We start from the raw sequence: 19,571 nt of genomic DNA on the forward strand, positions 1-19,571 counted from the left end.
ATGTTAACTTAAAGAAAACTTACAAGTATACTTGCAGCATAAACTACTAAACTAGTAGTTTACTGAGAGTACACTTCAGTGTGTACTTTCAAAAACAAAAATAAATGTACTACTTGTATTAAAATAGTAAACTAAGTAGTTTACTACTCTTACACTTATAGTACACTTAAACGTATACTTTTATATACTAAAAGTGGGCCAATTTAGTCCCAAGCAGTATTGAAATAGTACACTTACAAGTTTACTACAAGTACACATTGATATTAGTATACTTACTACATAAAGTATACTTAAAAATATACTTGAACATTACTTAAGTATACTTCATTAAATTAACTTGAAGTAGGCTATACTTCTTTTTCGTAAGGGTATTGCTGATACTTACAAAGTATACTTACAATACTTGAGCAAGCTCCTAACGCATTATAGTCGTTCGCGTCTATTGCGACCTTAAAATTCTGGCCAGTTGATAATAACTAGAATATCAAAATCGTACTGCTGCCGTTAGATTCTTTTTCTAACAGTCTTCCTAACATTGTCCGGGAAGCAGAAACACTCTGTCAGTTTTAATCTAGACTAAAAAAACACATCTCTTTAACATAGCTGTTACGTGGGTGTGCATGTATAACTGTTCAGTGTGTGATTTCTTGATTTTAGCTTGTAGGTGGAGTCGTGAGAAGGGATTTTCATCTGGGTTTCTGTTATTTAAACTGAGACAGCGTTGATGGCGGTCTCTCTCTCCTCTTTGTTTGCTGGGTGTCTGCACAAGACATTTTGTTGAATCACAGTCGATTGATGTGAATTTTGGCTCGTGTAGTGCTCGTTTTCTTTTTTCTCAATAACCTTATTAGACGTTTAATTCAAACCATGTTCAAATTAACAAATTTTATTGCGAATCCAACGCAAGTTGAACTGTTTCAAATTAACAGAGCAAAACTTATGAAAATTGCTGCTCATTTTAAGATCAGTTTTTGTAATACCACATCTAAACGTGAACTTCAGATGTTGCTTGTTGATTCATTGCATAAACAAGGCGTTTTTGGTGATGAGGAACGGATTATCCTGAATCAGCTGAGGGTAGCCCCGAGGATTCAAGAGTCTCTTAATTTTATGAGCAAGTGAAGGTATCCGTTCTCAGAGTGTATGAACTGGTTCCCGAAGCTTATCGGCAAAAATGTTGTAATCTTCGGAAAAGTGATGAGACTTACGTTGAGTTTGTTCGAGAGAAAGAGTCATTGTTTGATTGTTGGTGTGCTTCTATGAAAGTGAAAACTTTTGAAGAGCTCCTTGAACTGATTATTTTAGAAGAATTTAAAAACTGCTTACCAGAATGCGTTGTAACTTATCTAAATGAGCAAAAAGTTCTGAAATGTTCCGCTGCTGCTGCACTAGCTGATGAATATGTGCTTACACATAAGAACGTGTTTAGCATTGCACAGAAGTTTCCATTGGTTAGCAACAGTTATCGGTCTTCTCAGCGTAATTTTGAACGCACTCTGCCTCTGGCTGTTGATAAAGAGACGGTGAGTTCTAATAAGTCTGTGTCCTCATCACAATGTGTCCTGTGTCCACCCATCAAGTGTTTGTTTTTATTGTAAGAAACGTGGACACATCATTTCTGAGTGAAATGTGCTCAAAAAGAAAAAAAAAGTGTTCCCAAACCAGTAGGTTTATTGATGACGTCCTCGCCACAGGTGGAAGGACTGGAGTTGTTGGCTTCTGAAGCTGACGTGTAAAGACGAGGGGTATGTGCCGTTCATAATGTACAGATTTGTATCTTTGGCAGGTAATGCTAGCTTACGCAAACCAGTCAAGATGCTTTGTGATACAGGTGCTGCTCAGAGTTTTATTCTGGAAGGAATATTGTCGTTTTCTGATGAGAGCTCTATTGGTTCAAGCGTCTTGGTACAGGGATTTGAAATGGGCTTTATGAACATGCCTTTGCACGAAATTAAAATGGAGTCTTCCCTTGTTTTTGGCCGTGTTGTTGTTGGAGTGCGACCATGTCTTCCCGTTCGAGATGTCACATTTATTTTAGGGAATGACTTAGCGGGAGGAAAAGTTTTTGCCAGCCCTGAGGTAACTGATGTTCCTCTTTCCTGTTCTACTCCTGATGCATTGGCTCAGATATAACCTGAGGTATTTCCTACATGTGCTGTTACTCGCGCTATGACCCAGAGATTGAAAGATAAAAAGCCTTAGTAAGTCAGAAAGTGAGTGGAATTTTGATTTGAGAAATACATTCCTCTCTAATTCAGATTTTGGTGAGGTTAAGTGTTCAAACTCAAACTAAATTGTCACTGTCCCACGAGCAACTGTTGAACAGAGGAAAGATGAGAAAGCGTCATCCCTCTTTGAAGCTGATGTTGTTCCTGTTGAGCAACTCGAACATGTATCGCGAGGATACTTTGTTGAAGATGGTGTGTTGATGAGGAAGTGGAGACCACCGACTGCATCTGCTGATGATGAGTGGCAAATCGTTAAGCAGATAATAGTTCCCCCCTCATATCGCTCTGAAATTTTGAGTCTTGCGCATGATAGCCCGTTTGCCGGTCATTTAGGAGTGAATAAAACATAAGATCGTGTACTCCGGCATTTTTCATGGCCTGGCTTGAAAAACGATGTAGCAAGTTATTGCCGAAGCTGTCATGTGTGCCAAATGACAGGAAAACCGAACCAGAATATTTCACCTGCTCTGTTACATCCAATTCCAGCTATTGGTGAACCATTTGAGCGTGTGATGGTTGACTGTGTCGGTCCCTTGCCTCGTACGAAGTCTGGAAACCAAAATTTGCTTACCATAATGTGCACGTCAGCGCGTTTTCCAGAGGCAATTCCTCTGCGTAAAATTACTGCATCAGTGATTGTAAAATCGCTTATCAAATTTATCTCACTGTTTGGCCTTCCGCGTATTATTCAGTTGGACCAAGGTACGAATTTTGTCACTTGTGTTTAAGCAGGCTCTGGATCAGTTGCATATCCAACACTGCACGTCAAGCTGATACCATCCAGAAAGCCAGGGAGCACTCGAAATGTTCCACCAGACCTTAAAATCAATGCTGTGTGCGTTTGTCTGGAGTTTCAAAAAGATTGGGGTGAATGAGTGCCTATGGTCATGTTCGCAGTGAGGGAGGTAGTACAGGAGTCATTGGGCTTTAGTCCGGCCGAGTTAGTGTTCGGGCATACTGTCCGTGGCCCACTGAAGCTGATCAAAGATCATTGGACTAGTGACACGAGTCCACACAACATTCTTGACTATGTTTCAGAGTTCCGTTTCAAGTTGAACCGTGCATGTGAGTTGGCCAAAGAGAATTTGGAGATGTCATAACAAGTAATGTCAGAAAGATATCAGCTCTGTCTCGTCGGCGGAAATATTCATCAGTGTTATTACAATGGCTAAATCCGAAATTGCCCCCTAAACCCTCATTCACTATTCCCTACTGAAAGATTATGTGTATTTTCAGTTAACTTTAGTCAGATGCATTTACATTGTTTCTGTGCCTCAAGATGCAATCAATTGAAACGGTGTCTGTTAAGGTGTGAACCAAATGGCCCATACCAAGCGTGCCGCACAAGCCCTGAAAAGTGAAGCCAAAACGTCTCAATTGCCAAATCGAATACATTGGCGAGCCACCCAAACCACTGCTCGGCCAAATACAGCAAAATCTAACACTACGTTAGTCCACTAATACTGTTCACTTAGTGAGTGAATGATAACGAGTAAGCGAATTCGGACAGCTGTTGAGTGCACATCGGCTGTACACTATTACACGTTATTGTGGTGCAATGTGGGATTGAGTGCACTCAATAACGTCCACTGTGTTTTTTCTATATTTCTATAGATTTTGCAGTTAACAAAAAAATATATTGTCTCTATTTTAAATATCTTTAAATCAATAGTTTTATATTTATTTGTCATATTTATTTTGATTATGTTGTTTGCAGTACTTCACAGTATTGTAGTTCTTTACCTTATTAAAGCAGTTTTTTTTTTTTGCCAGATTTTCAAATACTTTTTTCATCAAATCATACTTTGTAATGTTGTGACTGACCTCATAGCATGTTGATTTAGTTTATGGCTTATAAATATTTAAGACTTTTTAAAATCATATTTACAGAACCAAGGCTGCTGTAAAATAGGAACACTGAAATAAATAACTAAATAAATACAGTCTAACATTTAACAAAAAACACTGACTTTCGAAATGTAAATATTTTGGGGGAAAATACGCTTTTAATATATATATATATATATATATATATATATATATATATATATATATATATATATATATATATATATATATATATATATATATATATATTTATGATAGTTGTCTCGTTTTTTTTTTTGAACGAGGATTGTCCCACAGATTTCGTGATTTTAAGAATTTAAATGGACTTTTATATTGCCTCTTTGACACGCGGAGACGTCATTACGTCGTTTCCGGGACTGCGCCTCCTCCTCTTGTTGTTATTCGACAGATGGGAAGGTTGTTGTCTTGAGCCAGTCAGGATTTAAGGTCTGTAGTACAACTTTCAGCAAGAATGAAAATTGACTTTAGCACATGTATTCCAAAAACATGGTATTTATGACTTATCCCCAAAGCTAAATTAATGTAAACAACGTAACGTAATATGTCAATGCTTGCTTTGTTTGCTCAGAGTTGGTCTCTCGTAAATGGCGCCAACATGTGTTTTTATTGTGTTACGTTACATTTTCTGTGCAAAACGCATCCACACATGAGGGACATTGTGATTTAAATTCCTTTCTTTTTTTTTCTGCTGTTAATTCTCATCAAACTCCTCCGTGAACTCCAGGTGAAACAACTGAGATCTAACGTTACATGGCAAAGATAAACATGGAGTTTATTAAAGAGGAGAATCAGGACATCGGTGGTTCAGAACCATGCATGGTGAAAGAAGAGGAAACCGAGGAACTATTAGGTTGGTGTCCATTGATTTGCCAGTAACTGTTTGTCAGGAACAGTACATTACATGTGTGCATTTAAGAGAGATTTTTTTATCTAAAGCGACTTGTTTTGCATTCAAGCAACAGGAAATCAAAGCTTTAATCTTTTCACCGCATTTGGCGACTTGATAAGTGGTTCTCAAACTGTGCTAAACGTACCCCCTGACGGGTATGTTTTTGTTTTTCTGAAAGTTGAAAAAAAAAAGTAAGGTTACCACCTTACCTAACACCTTACGTAAGTGCATTCAGGTGCTGCGCATTAACGTTCATATAAAACATTTCGTTTATAATATCTAATTACAATTTTCTTAGCTAATAACTGTATGCATCTACAGACTTGTTTTTACAGATTATGGTATTTGAATTCAATGTAGAAAATGCAGTAATATTAAAATAATGTCTTTTTTTTTTTTCCTGGGTCAAAAATGTTCTTCGGTGGTCTTGAACGAACACGGCCATCCATGCACACAATAAACCCCCCCCCCCTCAAAAAACAAGCAAATATAATATAAAATCACTGCCAGGACAGATCATAAAACAAAGGAAACCACTTTATACTTAAAATCTTTAAATTTACATCTAAAAAGTTATTGAGTGACTGATTTGAGAAGTTAGTTATAAAATGAACAACAAAGTAACACAATACAGGTCGAGTGGCAGGTCTATTATTGTGCACTTACACTCAAAGTCTTAATGCACTGATTTGACATAGTATCAGATTTATTTATTTTTTCTGTTTGCTATGGTTATCACTAGGGCTGGGTGCTATGACGATATTGTTACCATGGTATAACATGTCTATTGTTAGTAAGGGTGCTCCGATCAGGATTTTTGGAGCCGATCGTAGATCACAGGAAGCAGTAACTCCCAAAATGATCATCGATACGGATTTATTTGAAGCCTTTTTTTTTTATCATGTAGAATTATTTATAATAAAATAAGAACAAATAAACAATTTACAAGCAGTAGCACAAATAAATAAAATAGACTAAAGATACAAATGAAATAAGTTAATAAGTTTTGTTTCCCAGGTAGGTTGAGGTAAGTATATTAAAGAAATTTAATAAGAAATCAAATGTAAAATAATACTGGGTGGTCTTTCCTTAATAAATTAAATACAGATTCATCCTTACAATTAAGGTTGCAAAAGTTAGTCATTCAAGAGCATTGAGTGTCATTAATGTTAATCGCACAACAAAAGACAGATCAGAGACAGCAGCAGGATTTTTAAGTCTGGTGTTGCTTTAAGAGCTGCACGGATCTAATATACTGTTACACCACTTTCTCAACTGTTCACTTAAGACAAAACTGTCTGTGTTTACGTGCATACTCATCAAGACAATAATCATTTTGTACATACGTTTGTGTGTATTTGACCATTTAAGCGCAGTTTAATACTCGCAAGCTGTTTGTGTGGCGGCTTTATGTGTGTGTGCTTTGACTGTGCATGAACACTAGGAGATTGTGCGAGTGCTGAGAGGTTTAAACACTGGCAAGACTTTAAAGTCTATAATTTGCATTTCTTTTTGTGACGATGCGACACTGCCTAGATTGTGCAATTCCTGTGTCAACTGTGCAGCTCTCTTAAGCCCCGTTCACACCGCCAGCGACTTTGTCGCTGTATGTCGCTAGTCTCTGTACTGTGAAGTCGTTGTGGGCGTTCGTAGTGCTGTCGCTCTAATGTTATTGGTAGACTGCTCGTCTGGCCATATCTATACAAAATACCATCACAAGTGATATATACAACTATATCATTTTAATTTGATTAGGAGTTAGGCTCAAAAGAAACAGTATGCTGTTGGGAGAGTGTTTTTATATTACCACAGCAGTGTTCAGTGGATTAAATCATTTAGCCTACTGGATTAACGATCGATCAATCAACAGATTAACTCTCATAAATTACTAAAACGTCATTCGAATTTGACAAATAATCAATTTTCTTGTCCCTAATAGTCAACATAATGCAGGGGAAACTGAACTGAATGAACTGCAGCAGTGCTAAACTTAAACTTGCATCATAAAATTACAACACTCTAACTAAATGTGTGAATTAAACTCACTGAGACTGTCGACAGTTTCTTTTCCATGCATCATTTTATTATATCCACCATGTTTGTGGTTACAGTCAAATCATATAAAACAGTGTAATCGCCCTCGAACTCTTCTGTCTTGCCTGCACTCGAGACGGTGACGTGAGCTGAGCTCCACGGAAAGTCTTCTTTCCTATTGGTTGTCGCTCGTGAAAATCGCTTCTCATTTGCATAAAGTTATAATTTCTGAACTTTTGTCGCGCGTCTCGTGTCGCTTGACACGCCCAGATTCTGTCGCCAACGGTCACTGTCGCTCGTGTCGCCGGAAGTCGCCAGTGCTCCATTGAAATGAATGGGATCATGTCGCCGTGTCGCTGGCGGTGTGAACGGGGCTTTATAGTGCAGACATGATGTGGTGACACGAAGCCATTTACGCATTTTGAGATGGAGAGAGAGCGCGAGGTGATTCACTCAGGCTGTTCGTCTCACAGAAAGTTTTCAAATTACTTTGTAAGTTGTTTAATAAAGAAATATGAATTTTACCTCTCCTTCAACATTATAATTATTTTACCGGCGCTGTACGGAGATTTAGACAGTGCCACTGCATGTCATGCAATACCTCAAACAGCAGGTTCACGTCTTTATGCATCGTCAGCATGAGATCGGCCTTTATAGAGACTGCCGATCAAACTCCCCAAAGCACTTCTCGGCCGACAGCGATCGGTGGCCAATCAGTCAGAGCACCCCTAATCGCTAGAGATTATATCATGTAGGCTCTATCGCGGTATGTAAATAATTTAGCACTATTGACACTTAGTGATTAAATGCACGAATGAGAATATAAAGATCAGGACGTGCTTGATTCTGAGTGATTAAAAAGAGTTATAAGATCAATCTATCCTGAAAAGGAACTCTGTACACACACAATTTTGTCAAAATACCCATCATGTGGAGTATTCATGTAAAAACAGTCGGTTATGTCTCCAATGAAAGTAGACAGTTGTATCAGTATGATGGATCAAAAGGCTACACGTAAACCTATAGACCTTATGTAGCCCCGCCCCTTTTCAGCGCTGCGCTCATTGTCTTTTGACTTCCGGTCTGTATTTTCACAGCGATCTTGCATATTTATGAATGAACGGCTTGTTTTAAAATCTTCCCGGTCTACTGACATTTGTTGAGACATCTGCTTTAAACATTACAATCCTCATGATAACTTTCGTTAACTTTACATTAATTAAATCCACTTCAAAAGCTAATTACTTCTGGCAGCAATGCCATAGAAATATACAGAGCGACTGCAAAAACGGAAGTTCAAAGACAATATTCTAAAGATGGCGGCGCCCTCGTTTCTCTGGCGCATAAGGTCTATAGTCATGATGGAGCAACTCTAGCTGTTAACATAACTCCGGCGCGCTCGCTTCATTTTCCCTCGTGTCTGCTTTGCATGTTTCGCGGTTGATCAGCACGTGCGCGCATGAACCTGCTTTATCGACGATCGATAAGCTTTATCGAATAAATGTATTATCGACAATTAATTTGATCGTCGATTCATCGTTAACATCTTTTATCACTGCAATTAAAATCACCGAAGCTGTCGATTACAACGCGAGGTACACAAAGCTGCACTCTTGCGAAAACTCCTATTATAAACAATGAAATTGTGCAATTAGGGGTGGGCGATATGACCAAAATCGTATGTCACAATATGAGTAATTTTATTTCATGATAACGATATAAATCACAGTATAGTTATTTTTGCTTTAAATAAGGTTTTTATGATATCAAAATTCGATACCATTGAAATTTCATAATTCTTATCACCATTTTCAATATAATTAAAAAAACTAAATAATAGCCTAAAAAAACGTATCAAGCTTACTGAAGACAAGTAAACTGTGATAAAGAAAGAGCAAAGAAAAAAAAACTACAATATAACTAGGTTAATGATATATAACCTGTTAATGATATCTTTATTATTTAATGTATGTTTAAAATATCTGTCATGAAAATGACAGCAACTGTGTAAATTATTATATTTCAGTAAAGAATTAGAGTAAAAACATAATGCAAAAACTGCCTTATTTGCAGTGTACATGTTTTCATACAATGTTGCTGAGTGTTGATGATTATATCTAAAAATGAATAGCATCTGAATTTAGGCTAAAAGTCTAGGCTCTTTTGTCAACCTTTAATGTTATAGTAATGTGTGGGCTCCCTATATAGTTTAGCATTAGCAGATCTTTTTTTTTTTTATGCTTGCAAAACATTTTATTGTAATTGAATTCATTTAATTTATATCGCAGGAAAAAAATACTGCAATGTCAATTTCTTCCAATATCGTGCAACCCTAATGTACAGCATAGCCTACATGGATTCATCCACTGTATTGTTTTTCATAGGCTTTATACTACACAGTTTGGAGGACAGCATTGGGCAGGATGTGGGACAACATAGTTTAAAATAATGGATTAGAATAAAATTAATTTGAATTTTATTTAATGTATAATAATTTTCCATTATCAAAATAATTGTTAGTTGCTGCCCTAAATGAATAGTTTCATATTTCATCTTTTTTTTTTTTTTTTTTTTTTTTTGATGCTCATTCATTGCTTCATGGGATTGTAGTTCTTTCCCTCACTAAAGCCTTTAAGTCTTGTACCTTTTCTTTTTGTCCGCTTTTCAAATACTTTTTTGTTTTGAATAAAGTTTGTCATGTTGTGATTCACCTCGTAGCTGGTTGGCTTAGTTCATGGCTTATAAGGCTTTAACAAAGACCTTTTTTTAAACTCGGGGGAAAAATGAATAGAAGAAAATACTTATGGAACCAAGTCAGCTGAAAAAGTGGGTTGGTACTAACACTATTAAAGTTCCTAAATTTACTCAGCATTAGTGATTTTCTCTTTAATTGTTAACATTAAGGACATGGAGAACAGTAGATATATAAGGTTGCTGTCACTTTAAGACCTAATGCATGGATCCAGTATACTTGTACATGTTTTCTTTCTCAACTATTTAACATTCACTTAAGGCATAACCAATTGATACTCGCCAAGATGGGCATTCTGATAATGTCTGTATAACCAATGAAGTGCAAGACGACGTGAAAGAACTCAATTCAGTATTTGCTCTGTCTGAGAGGTGGCTTTCTGTGTGCGCACTGTTTTAAACCACTTGAATGGTTTAAAATGGCTTGAATGTTTAAATTGGCAGGACTTAAATACAGGTGCAAGTGATAAACTTTGGCATGACTTGCCAAAAATGGGCCAGTGAGAATTCTGCCAACTGTCCCGAGCATTTTTCATGCTGGCCCTGGACCATCGGCCAGTCCTTATTGTTGAAACCCTGTGTATTCGTTTTAAAGCCTTATCAGTTTAAACATTCAAGTAATTTTAAACTGTTCAAGCGCAATAAGCTGTGATCGACACATAAACTGATGAATAGCTGTCTTTAATAGTGTACACACCAAAATGCATCTAAAATGACATAACAAATGTCAGTAGTCTAGCACAGTGGTTTTCTGTTCTGTTCCTTGGGACCCAACGCTCTGCACACTTTTCATTTCATGGAGCTCTGATGAGCTGAATTAGGTGTGTTAAATGATGATCTGAATGCGAAAGCTTGTTGTGCATAAGCCCCCGTTGTGGGTCCCCAGGACCAGGATTGAAAAACACTATCAAATCTGCTAGCACAATGTCAGAATGAACTATTAGCACACTATAGATCACATAAAAAGAAACACAAGTTACTTCATATATTTTTGTTATCGGGCTTCTATCTTTTGTATTTCTTGTTTCACCTTTCTTGAACCAATTTTTAACAACTGAATGTTAATTGTAGGCCTGACGGAAGTAAAAGAAGAAAATCAAGATCTGAATGAATTTGACGACAACTTCGATTTTCAGACACCTGATCATTTCATAACTGAAGAAAAGAGTTTCAGTAACTCACAGTCTGAAAAATTCTCACAAAAAGGACACCTTAGGGATCAAATTACAAATCATACCAGAAAGAAGCCTTTAACATGCCATCAGTGTGGAAAGAGTTTCAAACATAAAGGCCATCTTAATGTTCACATGAGGATTCACTCTGAAGAGAGAGCTTTTACTTGCCTTCAGTGTGGAAAGAGATACACAAATAAAGAGAACCTTAAGCGTCACATGAAAATCCACACTGCAGGGCTTTTTTCATGTTATAAGTGTGGAAAGAGCTTTGCTCGTAAACGAACTCTTCAGCATCACATGAAAACTCACTCTGGAGAGAATCCTTTCCTGTGCCAAGAATGTGGAAAGAGTTTCAGCAATAAGGGACACTTTAATATTCACGTGAGAGGTCACACTGGAGAGAAGCCATTCACATGCCCTCAGTGTGGAAAGAAATTTATTCATAAAGGACACCTTAATGAACACCTACGAATTCACACTGGAGAGAAGCCGTTCATGTGCCCTCAGTGTGGGAAGAGTTTCAGTCATAAAGGATGCTTGAATGTTCACCTGAGACTTCACTCTGGAGAGCGGCCGTATACATGCCCCCAGTGTGGGAAGAGTTTTAGCTATAAAGCATACTTTAAAGTTCACCAAAGAATTCACTCTGTAAACAAGCCGTTTGCATGCCATCAGTGTGGAAAGAGTTTCATTCATAGAGGACACCTTAATGAACACATGAGGATTCACACTGGAGAGAAGCCATATATATGCCCTCATTGTGGACAGAGTTTCACACATAAAGGAAGTCTGACGTTGCACATTAAAAAAAAATCACACTGAAGATGGACTTTCCGCATCGTGCCATCAATGTGGAAAGACTTTCAAACACAAAGGACTACTTAAGAATCACATAAAATTCTCACACCAGAGCGAAGCCTTAAGCCTAATGTCAGAGCATTTGGTGGTGCTAATGTACTGAAAATGGCTCAAATTACTACTTCATGAAACCTCAGCAGTTCATGAACCCCTGAACTACGTATAATCTGACTGGGTCTCATAATATGAAGGTTTTGTTTCTTGCTTAATGGGGCCATCAAGTTAAACATTAAGGCATATTTTTTTATTAATCTTTAAATGGAACTGCTAAATGACGATCTATGACCTGCAACTAAAGCTATTATTACAGCAATATTTTCTGTAAAGCTGCTTTGAAGTAATGTACATTGTTATCGACATACACTCCCCAGCCACTTTATTAGGTAGATCTTGCTAATACCGGCTTGGACCCCCTTTGCCTTCAGAACTGCCTTTATTCTTTGGCACAGATTCAACGAGGTGCTGGAAACATTCCTCAGAGATTGTAGTCCATATTGTCATGATCATGTCACGCAGTTGCTGCAGATTTGTCTGCTGCACATCCATGATGTGAATCTCCCATTCCAGCACTTCCCAAAGCTGCTCTATTGGATTGAGATCTGGTGACTGTGGAGGCCGTTTAAGTTTAGTGAACTCACTGTCATGTTCAAGAAACCAGTCTGAGAGGATTTGAGCTTTGTAACGATGCATTTTCCGCACGTTTTGTATTCAAAGATGCTCTTCTGCAAACCTCGGTTGTAACGAGTGCTTATTTGAGTTACTGTTGCCTTTCTATCAGCTTGAATCAGTCTGTCCATTCTGCTCGGACATCAAGGCATTTTGCCCACAGAACTGCCGCTTACAGGATATTTTCTCTTTTTTAGACTATTCAATGTAAACACTAAAGATAGTTGTGCTTGAAAATCCCAGGAGATCTGCAGTTTCTGAAATACTCAAACCAGCCCGTTTGGCACCAACAACCATGCCACGTTTAAAGTCACTTAAATCACTTTTTTCCATATTCTGATGCTCAGTTTGAACATCAGCAGATTGACTTGCTCATTTCTATTTGCCTAAATGCATTGTTGCTGCCATGTGATTGGCTGATTAGATAATTGCGAATGAGCAGTTGAACAGGTGTCCCTAATAAAGTGGTTGGTGAGTGTATAAATAAAGCCTTATATAAAACTGACTTGACAGCTACACCTTACTGACAAGTTATGATTTATGTGCACACACCTGAAGCATTCATATAAAGTCACTGGTCACACAGCTTTTAAGAGTACTGAATCGAGTTCTTGTTTGCTGCTTATTGTGCTTAAATGGTCAAATACACACACAGTTATGTCAAAATGCCTGCCTTAGAAAGTGTTCACGTAAACTCTGTCTGAAGTGAACATAAACGGTTGTGAGAAAATCTGATCTTTTTCATTATATTGGATCTGTGCATTAAGGAACGGCAGACTAATATAGCATTGGTGTCTGTAAATCACTCAGTGCTCTTTGACTGAATGACTTTTGTAACTTCAATAAAAATCAGTGTATATTTCATACAGTGAAGACTATGCAGTGTTTCATTTTAAGTATTTCTGATAGACCTATCTGATCATTTTAAAGCAGTGTTTATTGAATTAATGTCTTTGTACTATTGTGTTTATTTGTCCTATTCAGGGTTCGTACGGGTGCTTGAAATTTTGATGTGTTTTCAAGGTTTGAAAAGTGCTTAAATTTTGGATAAAATGCTTGAAATTGTAACTATTTCTCTCACAACAAATACCTATCTGACTGAATAGTTTGTTTATTAAATGGAGAAATAAAATGTAGCCCTTCAGATACAGAGCGATTTGCTGGTCTGAGCAAAAGTAGGCGGAGTTTTCATTTTGATATCCACGCTTGTTTGGATGCCCCGTTTTTATTGGCCGCGCGGGTAATCGTCACAGGGCGCAGCGGCAAAGGTTGAACTATTTTTAACTTTGAAAAACGTTAGCCCAGTTCATAACAACAATCGTTGATTGCTGAAAAAAAATCGTGTCAGATGGAGTGTCATACAAGTAGCCTACTGTAAGGTTGAGGATGGCCTTATGCAATATTTACACTGCTCTATTCCGTTAGATTAATGTATATGTCTTATACATAATATATATGGCTATTTATCAGTCAGGTGCGTGTGCACTGTCAGAGTCTTCTGGGTTAAAATGGAATTACAGGTTGTTGTTGCACTGTCTCAGATTTTGTTCAAACCTAGTCTATATCAAGAATATGTCCCAAAAGCAAGGCCTGTAAAATATTTCTGTTCAAATCCTGTCTTCATATTTTCAGCCCTTGAAATTACTTCAGTTTTACAGCCTGAAAATCACATTATCTGGGAAGCAATATTTGGACATTAATATAATTAATATTATAATATTGTATAATAAATAATATAATACAGTATTATTCATAGGCATTATCTACTCAGTGATACATTTTGAAAAATAAAACTTGTGATTTGCTTAAATATCTGATCCTTCTGCTATTACGAAACACAATTTTTGCTGTTTATAGCATTATCTCTTTTAATGTGATAAAAACACGAAATAATAATTTTGACTATGTATTGGTATGTTATTTACGGTGGTGTAAGGTGCTGGAAAAAGCTTTAAAATGGACCTTGAAAGTGCTTGAAAAGTGCTTGAATTTGACCTTGCAAAAGGTGTACGAACCCTGCCTATTACTTGTAATTTGTTTCTTTGTTCTTATTTTATTAGTTTACTTGTCTTTAGTGAGCTAAATTGTTGAATTGTGAAAATTCTGTGGTATTTGAAAATTTTGTATCGTAACAGCCGTATTTAAAGCAACAAATAACTGTATTATATTGTTACCTTGAAATAGAATTACTCAAATATTTTGGCATAAGATTTTCTTCACTTCGTCCACCCCATTTAACCATTTAATTGCGCTCAAATAGACTTGGTGACTAGGTGGTAAACCACTGGCTTACAATCATAATAGCAGTAAAATAACAAATTTACTACAAATTACACCGAACATACCTACTGTATATACATCTAAAATACATATTAAATTGCATATGAGTACTCTAGCAGATTTTTTTCAGAATGACAAAAAAAAAAAAAATTCTTCAGGTCTTTTGCAAATTTATCTTTAAGTATGCGTCTTTTTTTTTGTGCTATTTCTTGTTTCACCTTTCTTAAACTGATTTTTAACCATTAAATGTTAATCCTAGGTCTGATGGAAGTGAAAGAGGAAAATCAAGAACTGAATGAAGTGGAGGACAATCTGAAATTCCATACATCTGAAAGTCTCATAACGGAAGAAAAACCTTTTAGTAACCTAAAGTCTGAAAATGTTTCACAAAAAGGACACCTTAGGGATCACATAAAAAATCAGTCCAGAAAGAAGCATTTAACATGCCATCAGTGTGGAAAGAGTTTCAAACAAAAAGGACATCTTAATATTCACATGAGAATTCACACTGGAGAGAAGCCTTTCTCATGCCCTCAGTGTGGAAAGAGATTTATTCATAAAGGACACCTTAACGGTCACATACGAATTCACACTGGAGAGAAGCCTTTCACGTGCCATCAGTGCGGAAAGAGTTTCACACATAAAGCAAGCCTCTCATGGCACATGAATATTCACACAGAGGAAGAACTTTCCACATGCCAACAGTGTGGGGAGAGATTCCCAAATGCAAGAATACTTAAGGTTCACACAAGAATTCACACTGAAGAGTGCCCTCTAACATGCCTTCTGTGTGGAAAAAGCTTCACACATCAAGAAGAAATTAAGAGTCACATGAGAATCCACACTAAAAAGAAACCTTACACATGCAACGATTGTGGAAAGTGTTTCATTCATAGAGGACACCTTAATGATCATTTAAGAATTCACACTGGAGAAAAGCCGTTCACATGCCATCTGTGTGGAAAGAGTTTCAATCATAAAGGATACTTGAATGTTCACATAAAAATTCACTCTGGAGTGAAGCCACATACATGCCATCAGTGTGGAAAGGGTTTCATTCATAAAGGACACCTTAATGATCATTTAAGAATTCACAGTGGAGAGAGACCGTACACGTGTCCCCAGTGTGGAAAGAATTTTAGTTATAAAGGATACTTGAAAGTTCATCTAAAAATTCACTCAGTAGACAAGCTGCATGCATGCCTTGAGTGTGGAAAGAGTTTCATTCACAAAGGACACCTTAAAGAACACTTGAGAATTCACACTGGAGAGAAGCCTTTCATATGCCCTCATTGTGGACAGGGTTTCACACATAAAGGAAGCCTGACGTGGCACATTAAAAAAAATCACACTGAAAATGGACTTTCCACATGCCATCAAAGTGGGAAGACTATTAAAAATGAAAGAAACCTTGAGAGTCGCACAACAAGTAACTCTGTAGACAAACCATTTGCATGCCATCAGTGTGGAAAGCACTTCATTCATAGAGGACACCTTAATGAACACATGAGAATCCACACTGGAGAGAAGCCATATATATGTCCTCATTGTGGACAGAGTTTCAGACATAAAGGAAACCTGACGTGGCATATAAGAACTCACACAGAAGATGGACTTTCCACTTGCCATCAGAGTGAGAAGGAATTCATAAAGACACCTTAAAGGGATACTTCAGGATTTAGCATTAAGATTTTTATCAGTAGAAAACCTGTAGTATTTTAGAATTACCATGCTTTCCTCCCTCATAACCCCCTGAGAGGAGAGATTTATGTATTTTTTGTCTGGAAAAAATCCTCAGATGACGCAAAAATCGTCATTTTGCGTCATCGGAGGATTTTTTGGCCCGAGGCTTAAGACTACAGCCAGTAGTAGGAGCTGTTCCGCATGTGTTCAGCCCGCCCATAGAGGGTGGGATCTCACTCACTCACTCTCACTGAATGTACAAACAGTGTCAGCCATCTTTTATTTGGAAGCTAAGCTAACAGGTTCTTATTCTGTGGAGAAAGCTGAGTAGTAGGGGTTACCATACATCCTCTTTTTCTCGGACATGTCCGGCCATCGAGATCGTCCAAAATGTCTGGGATTCGGCTTTTGCTTTCTGCAGTCGCCATTCATTGTTTACATGCACACCTTTGGTTTCAATCTAACTGAATTCATTCTGATTGGTGAATCTGAATGTAGTGTTTTCATGAACGCTAATCAAGTGATCGGTTGATGTGCGTTTTAGCATTGCTAAGAAAATTCCCGCTCCTCCGTGAGAGAGAGAGCCTACGAGACCGGTGCGTCTCACAGGTGTCACTCATCAGTAGGCTAATCACACCACCGGACCGCGCCGTTCTCCCGCGCCCCTCAGCCTCGTCCTGCTCGCCACAGTGAACATAATGAATGGTGACTGTAGAATGCAAAAGCCGAATCCCGGACATTTTGTGCGATCTCAAAAACCCGGGCAGACAGAGTTTTTGTCACGGAGACTCACTAGTAGCTTAGCTTTGTTGTTTAACTGCTCTCTAACTGGTAGGCGTGGCTTGGGGGTGGCCTCCTAGGGCAGCGAAGCAAATGCATTCTGGAAGTTGTCTTTCATCCACATGAGCCAAAAATACATTGTCTGGCTTTTCTCATTCTAGAAAGCTCCAAATTAAAAAATAATTAAACATTTCTACTACATAAATTACCCAATTTAAATACACATTCATCTTTCCAGAGGTGAAGTATCCCTTTAAGAGTCACACAATAATTCACACTGGAGAGAAGCCTAACACATGCCCTCAATGTGAAAAGAGTTTCAAACACGAAGGATCACATAAGAACTCGCATAAGATGTCATAACGGCTGATTTTGCCTTTTAAACTACAATTGCAGTGAAAAATATAAGACAAAAATAAACCAAATATGAGCCCAAATGACCATCAGTGATGCAAAAGTACAAGCCTTAGCATCACTGCAGTGGGTAGTTGGGGTTTTGTGAGTGGATAATACAAATAAAAGTCTTGCAATGCTGAAAAATATGTCTTTGATTTTGTTTTGGATGATGTTACTAACTTTTACAATCAAAAACTATTAAATCTGATCCATATTAAATATTATTTGTGTGATTGTGTTTTAACCGATAAATAAATATTAAAATGCATGTGAGTCAAAGACGAAAAGGGGGGTTTCAAGCATCATAAAAATAAGCGTAAAAGAGCTTTAAATTTAGTCTTTTTCACATACATTAGAATATGTCCTGTTTAACTTTATATTTTTCAGAGAAAAAAATAATTACTACCATACATTTTCACTGTGATTTTACAGAAGACACCCACTAAAATGTCTTAGTGTAATATATTTTTATGCAAAAAAATCTTATCAGACATTTTTAGTAAAACTATAATTTGATGACACATTACAGGACTCTATTTAAAGATCAAAGTGCAGCCCCCAAATGCTAATTATTTGTCAGTTTAAATCTTTACACTTTGCCAATTTCCTTTAAACCATTAGGTTTTACCCATTTGTCAGCATGGATTTTTTTGTAAGGAAGTGAAAATCAATTAAAATATAATAAAATTTAGTAGGAGCACATATTATTTTACATATTTTAATAAGTACAGCTCAGAATAAGTATATTGTTTCATTTTTACATAAATATATCTGTTACACCGAATGACCATGGTTTGTTACGCTGAATGACATTTTGACAAAAATTGAGAAAATATTGACATTGTTTCCAATATTGCAATGTTTTGAATATTATTCTGCATCATTAAATTCCTGAGCAAATCACAGAAGCAGATGCTGAAACGAATAATCATTTTATTCCACAATTCATATCATATTCGTAAAAATTAACTGAACTGATGGTAATACTGTATAATCAATGCCTCTCATTTCATTGAGAACTTGGAAATTGAAGGACAAACACACACACTTAACAATTGTGAAAAAAACTGGTGGTAATATCCTCATTTCATATACAACTTGGAACTTGAAGGACAAACAAACGAACACACACCTTAACAATTGTGGAAAAAAATTTTTTGATAATACAATACATTTCTCTCATTTCATCGATAACAGAGGGAGAGAGAGAGAGAGAGCTGCCTACTTGATAAATTTCTCATGCAGTGTAGTGTGGTGATTGAAGGATTTTGTTCCCTCAAATTCTCCAGTACTGGTTTGAGCTGAGCCCAGACAGCACACTCATCATGACGCAAAGAATTTGAAATTGTAACGTAGGACTGGTGACTCTTGGATGTGTATGCTACACTTGTGTGAATGGTAGCCTGTCTTCGGTTGCCACCAAAATGAAATGCCTGCACTTCTGTGGCCAATTTGCAGGCATAGTTTTCTGAAAAGTCCATGTGGAGTACAGCCTCTTCCTCAGACAGGGTCTCTTTTAGACGTCTACACTGTTCTGCCTGGTGGAGCCAGTTATACTGGTGTTTTGCTAGAGAGTCAAGCTTACTATTAAAGACTTTCAGAAGATCATCCCAGGTCCCATTGTTTGTCTTCTTCACAATGTTGGTGAATGGCTTATCCCCTTCTACAGTCTTCTGTCTTTCCCACTGTTGCCACATAATCTTTACAGGTTCTTCAGGACCTACATCAGCCTCAATCTCATTATAGCAGCACTTGGCACATACATGGTACATGCAGTTTCTTTAGCGGGGGTCACAGACGATGGCTGCTATTAGTGCTTGACGTTTTAAGCTACCCTTTTTGCTTGAGTTTTTCGACCAGAAGTTTAACATTCTCATGATCTATACAAGCATGTGTGTTCCGATCATTTGCTTTTGGCTCAGGGATGTGAAATGTCCTTAAACGTAAGAACTGTCTGTAGGA

At 37.3% G+C, this 19,571-nt stretch overlaps 1 protein-coding gene across 3 annotated transcripts; it reads left to right on the forward strand.

Moving 5' to 3' along the window:
* Nucleotides 1–4,419: 4,419 nt before the first annotated feature.
* LOC308696577 (uncharacterized protein) lies at nt 4,420–17,895 on the forward strand. Of its 3 annotated transcripts, none has more exons than XM_081375390.1 (3): nt 4,420–4,523; nt 4,822–4,947; nt 15,010–17,895. In XM_081375390.1, the coding sequence occupies exons 2-3, from the start codon at nt 4,848–4,850 to the stop codon at nt 16,410–16,412; spliced, it is 1,503 nt and encodes a 500-aa protein (XP_081231516.1). In that variant the 5' UTR covers nt 4,420–4,523; nt 4,822–4,847; the 3' UTR covers nt 16,413–17,895. The 3 variants fall into 3 exon arrangements, with proteins under 3 accessions (XP_081231516.1, XP_081231517.1, XP_081231518.1); XM_081375391.1 differs by lacking the exon at nt 15,010–17,895 and adding an exon at nt 10,843–13,338 and having other exon boundaries at nt 4,458–4,523; XM_081375392.1 differs by lacking the exon at nt 15,010–17,895 and adding an exon at nt 10,843–13,338 and having other exon boundaries at nt 4,484–4,586.
* The last annotated feature ends 1,676 nt before the right edge of the window (nt 17,896–19,571 follow it).

Source organism: Scardinius erythrophthalmus (genome assembly GCF_964197995.2).
Source record: "Scardinius erythrophthalmus genome assembly, chromosome: 9".
NCBI classification, from domain to species: Eukaryota; Metazoa; Chordata; class Actinopteri; order Cypriniformes; family Leuciscidae; genus Scardinius; species Scardinius erythrophthalmus.

What these genes read in the sequence shown, in the direction of transcription:
- LOC308696577 (XM_081375390.1), top strand. Translation starts at nt 4,848, where the DNA reads ATGGCAAAGATAAACATGGAGTTTATTAAAGAGGAGAATCAGGACATC. An exon ending in GGAAACCGAGGAACTATTAG is followed by an intron (nt 4,948 to 15,009) that starts GTTGGTGTCCAT and finishes TGTTAATCCTAG; the next exon opens with GTCTGATGGAAGTGAAAGAG.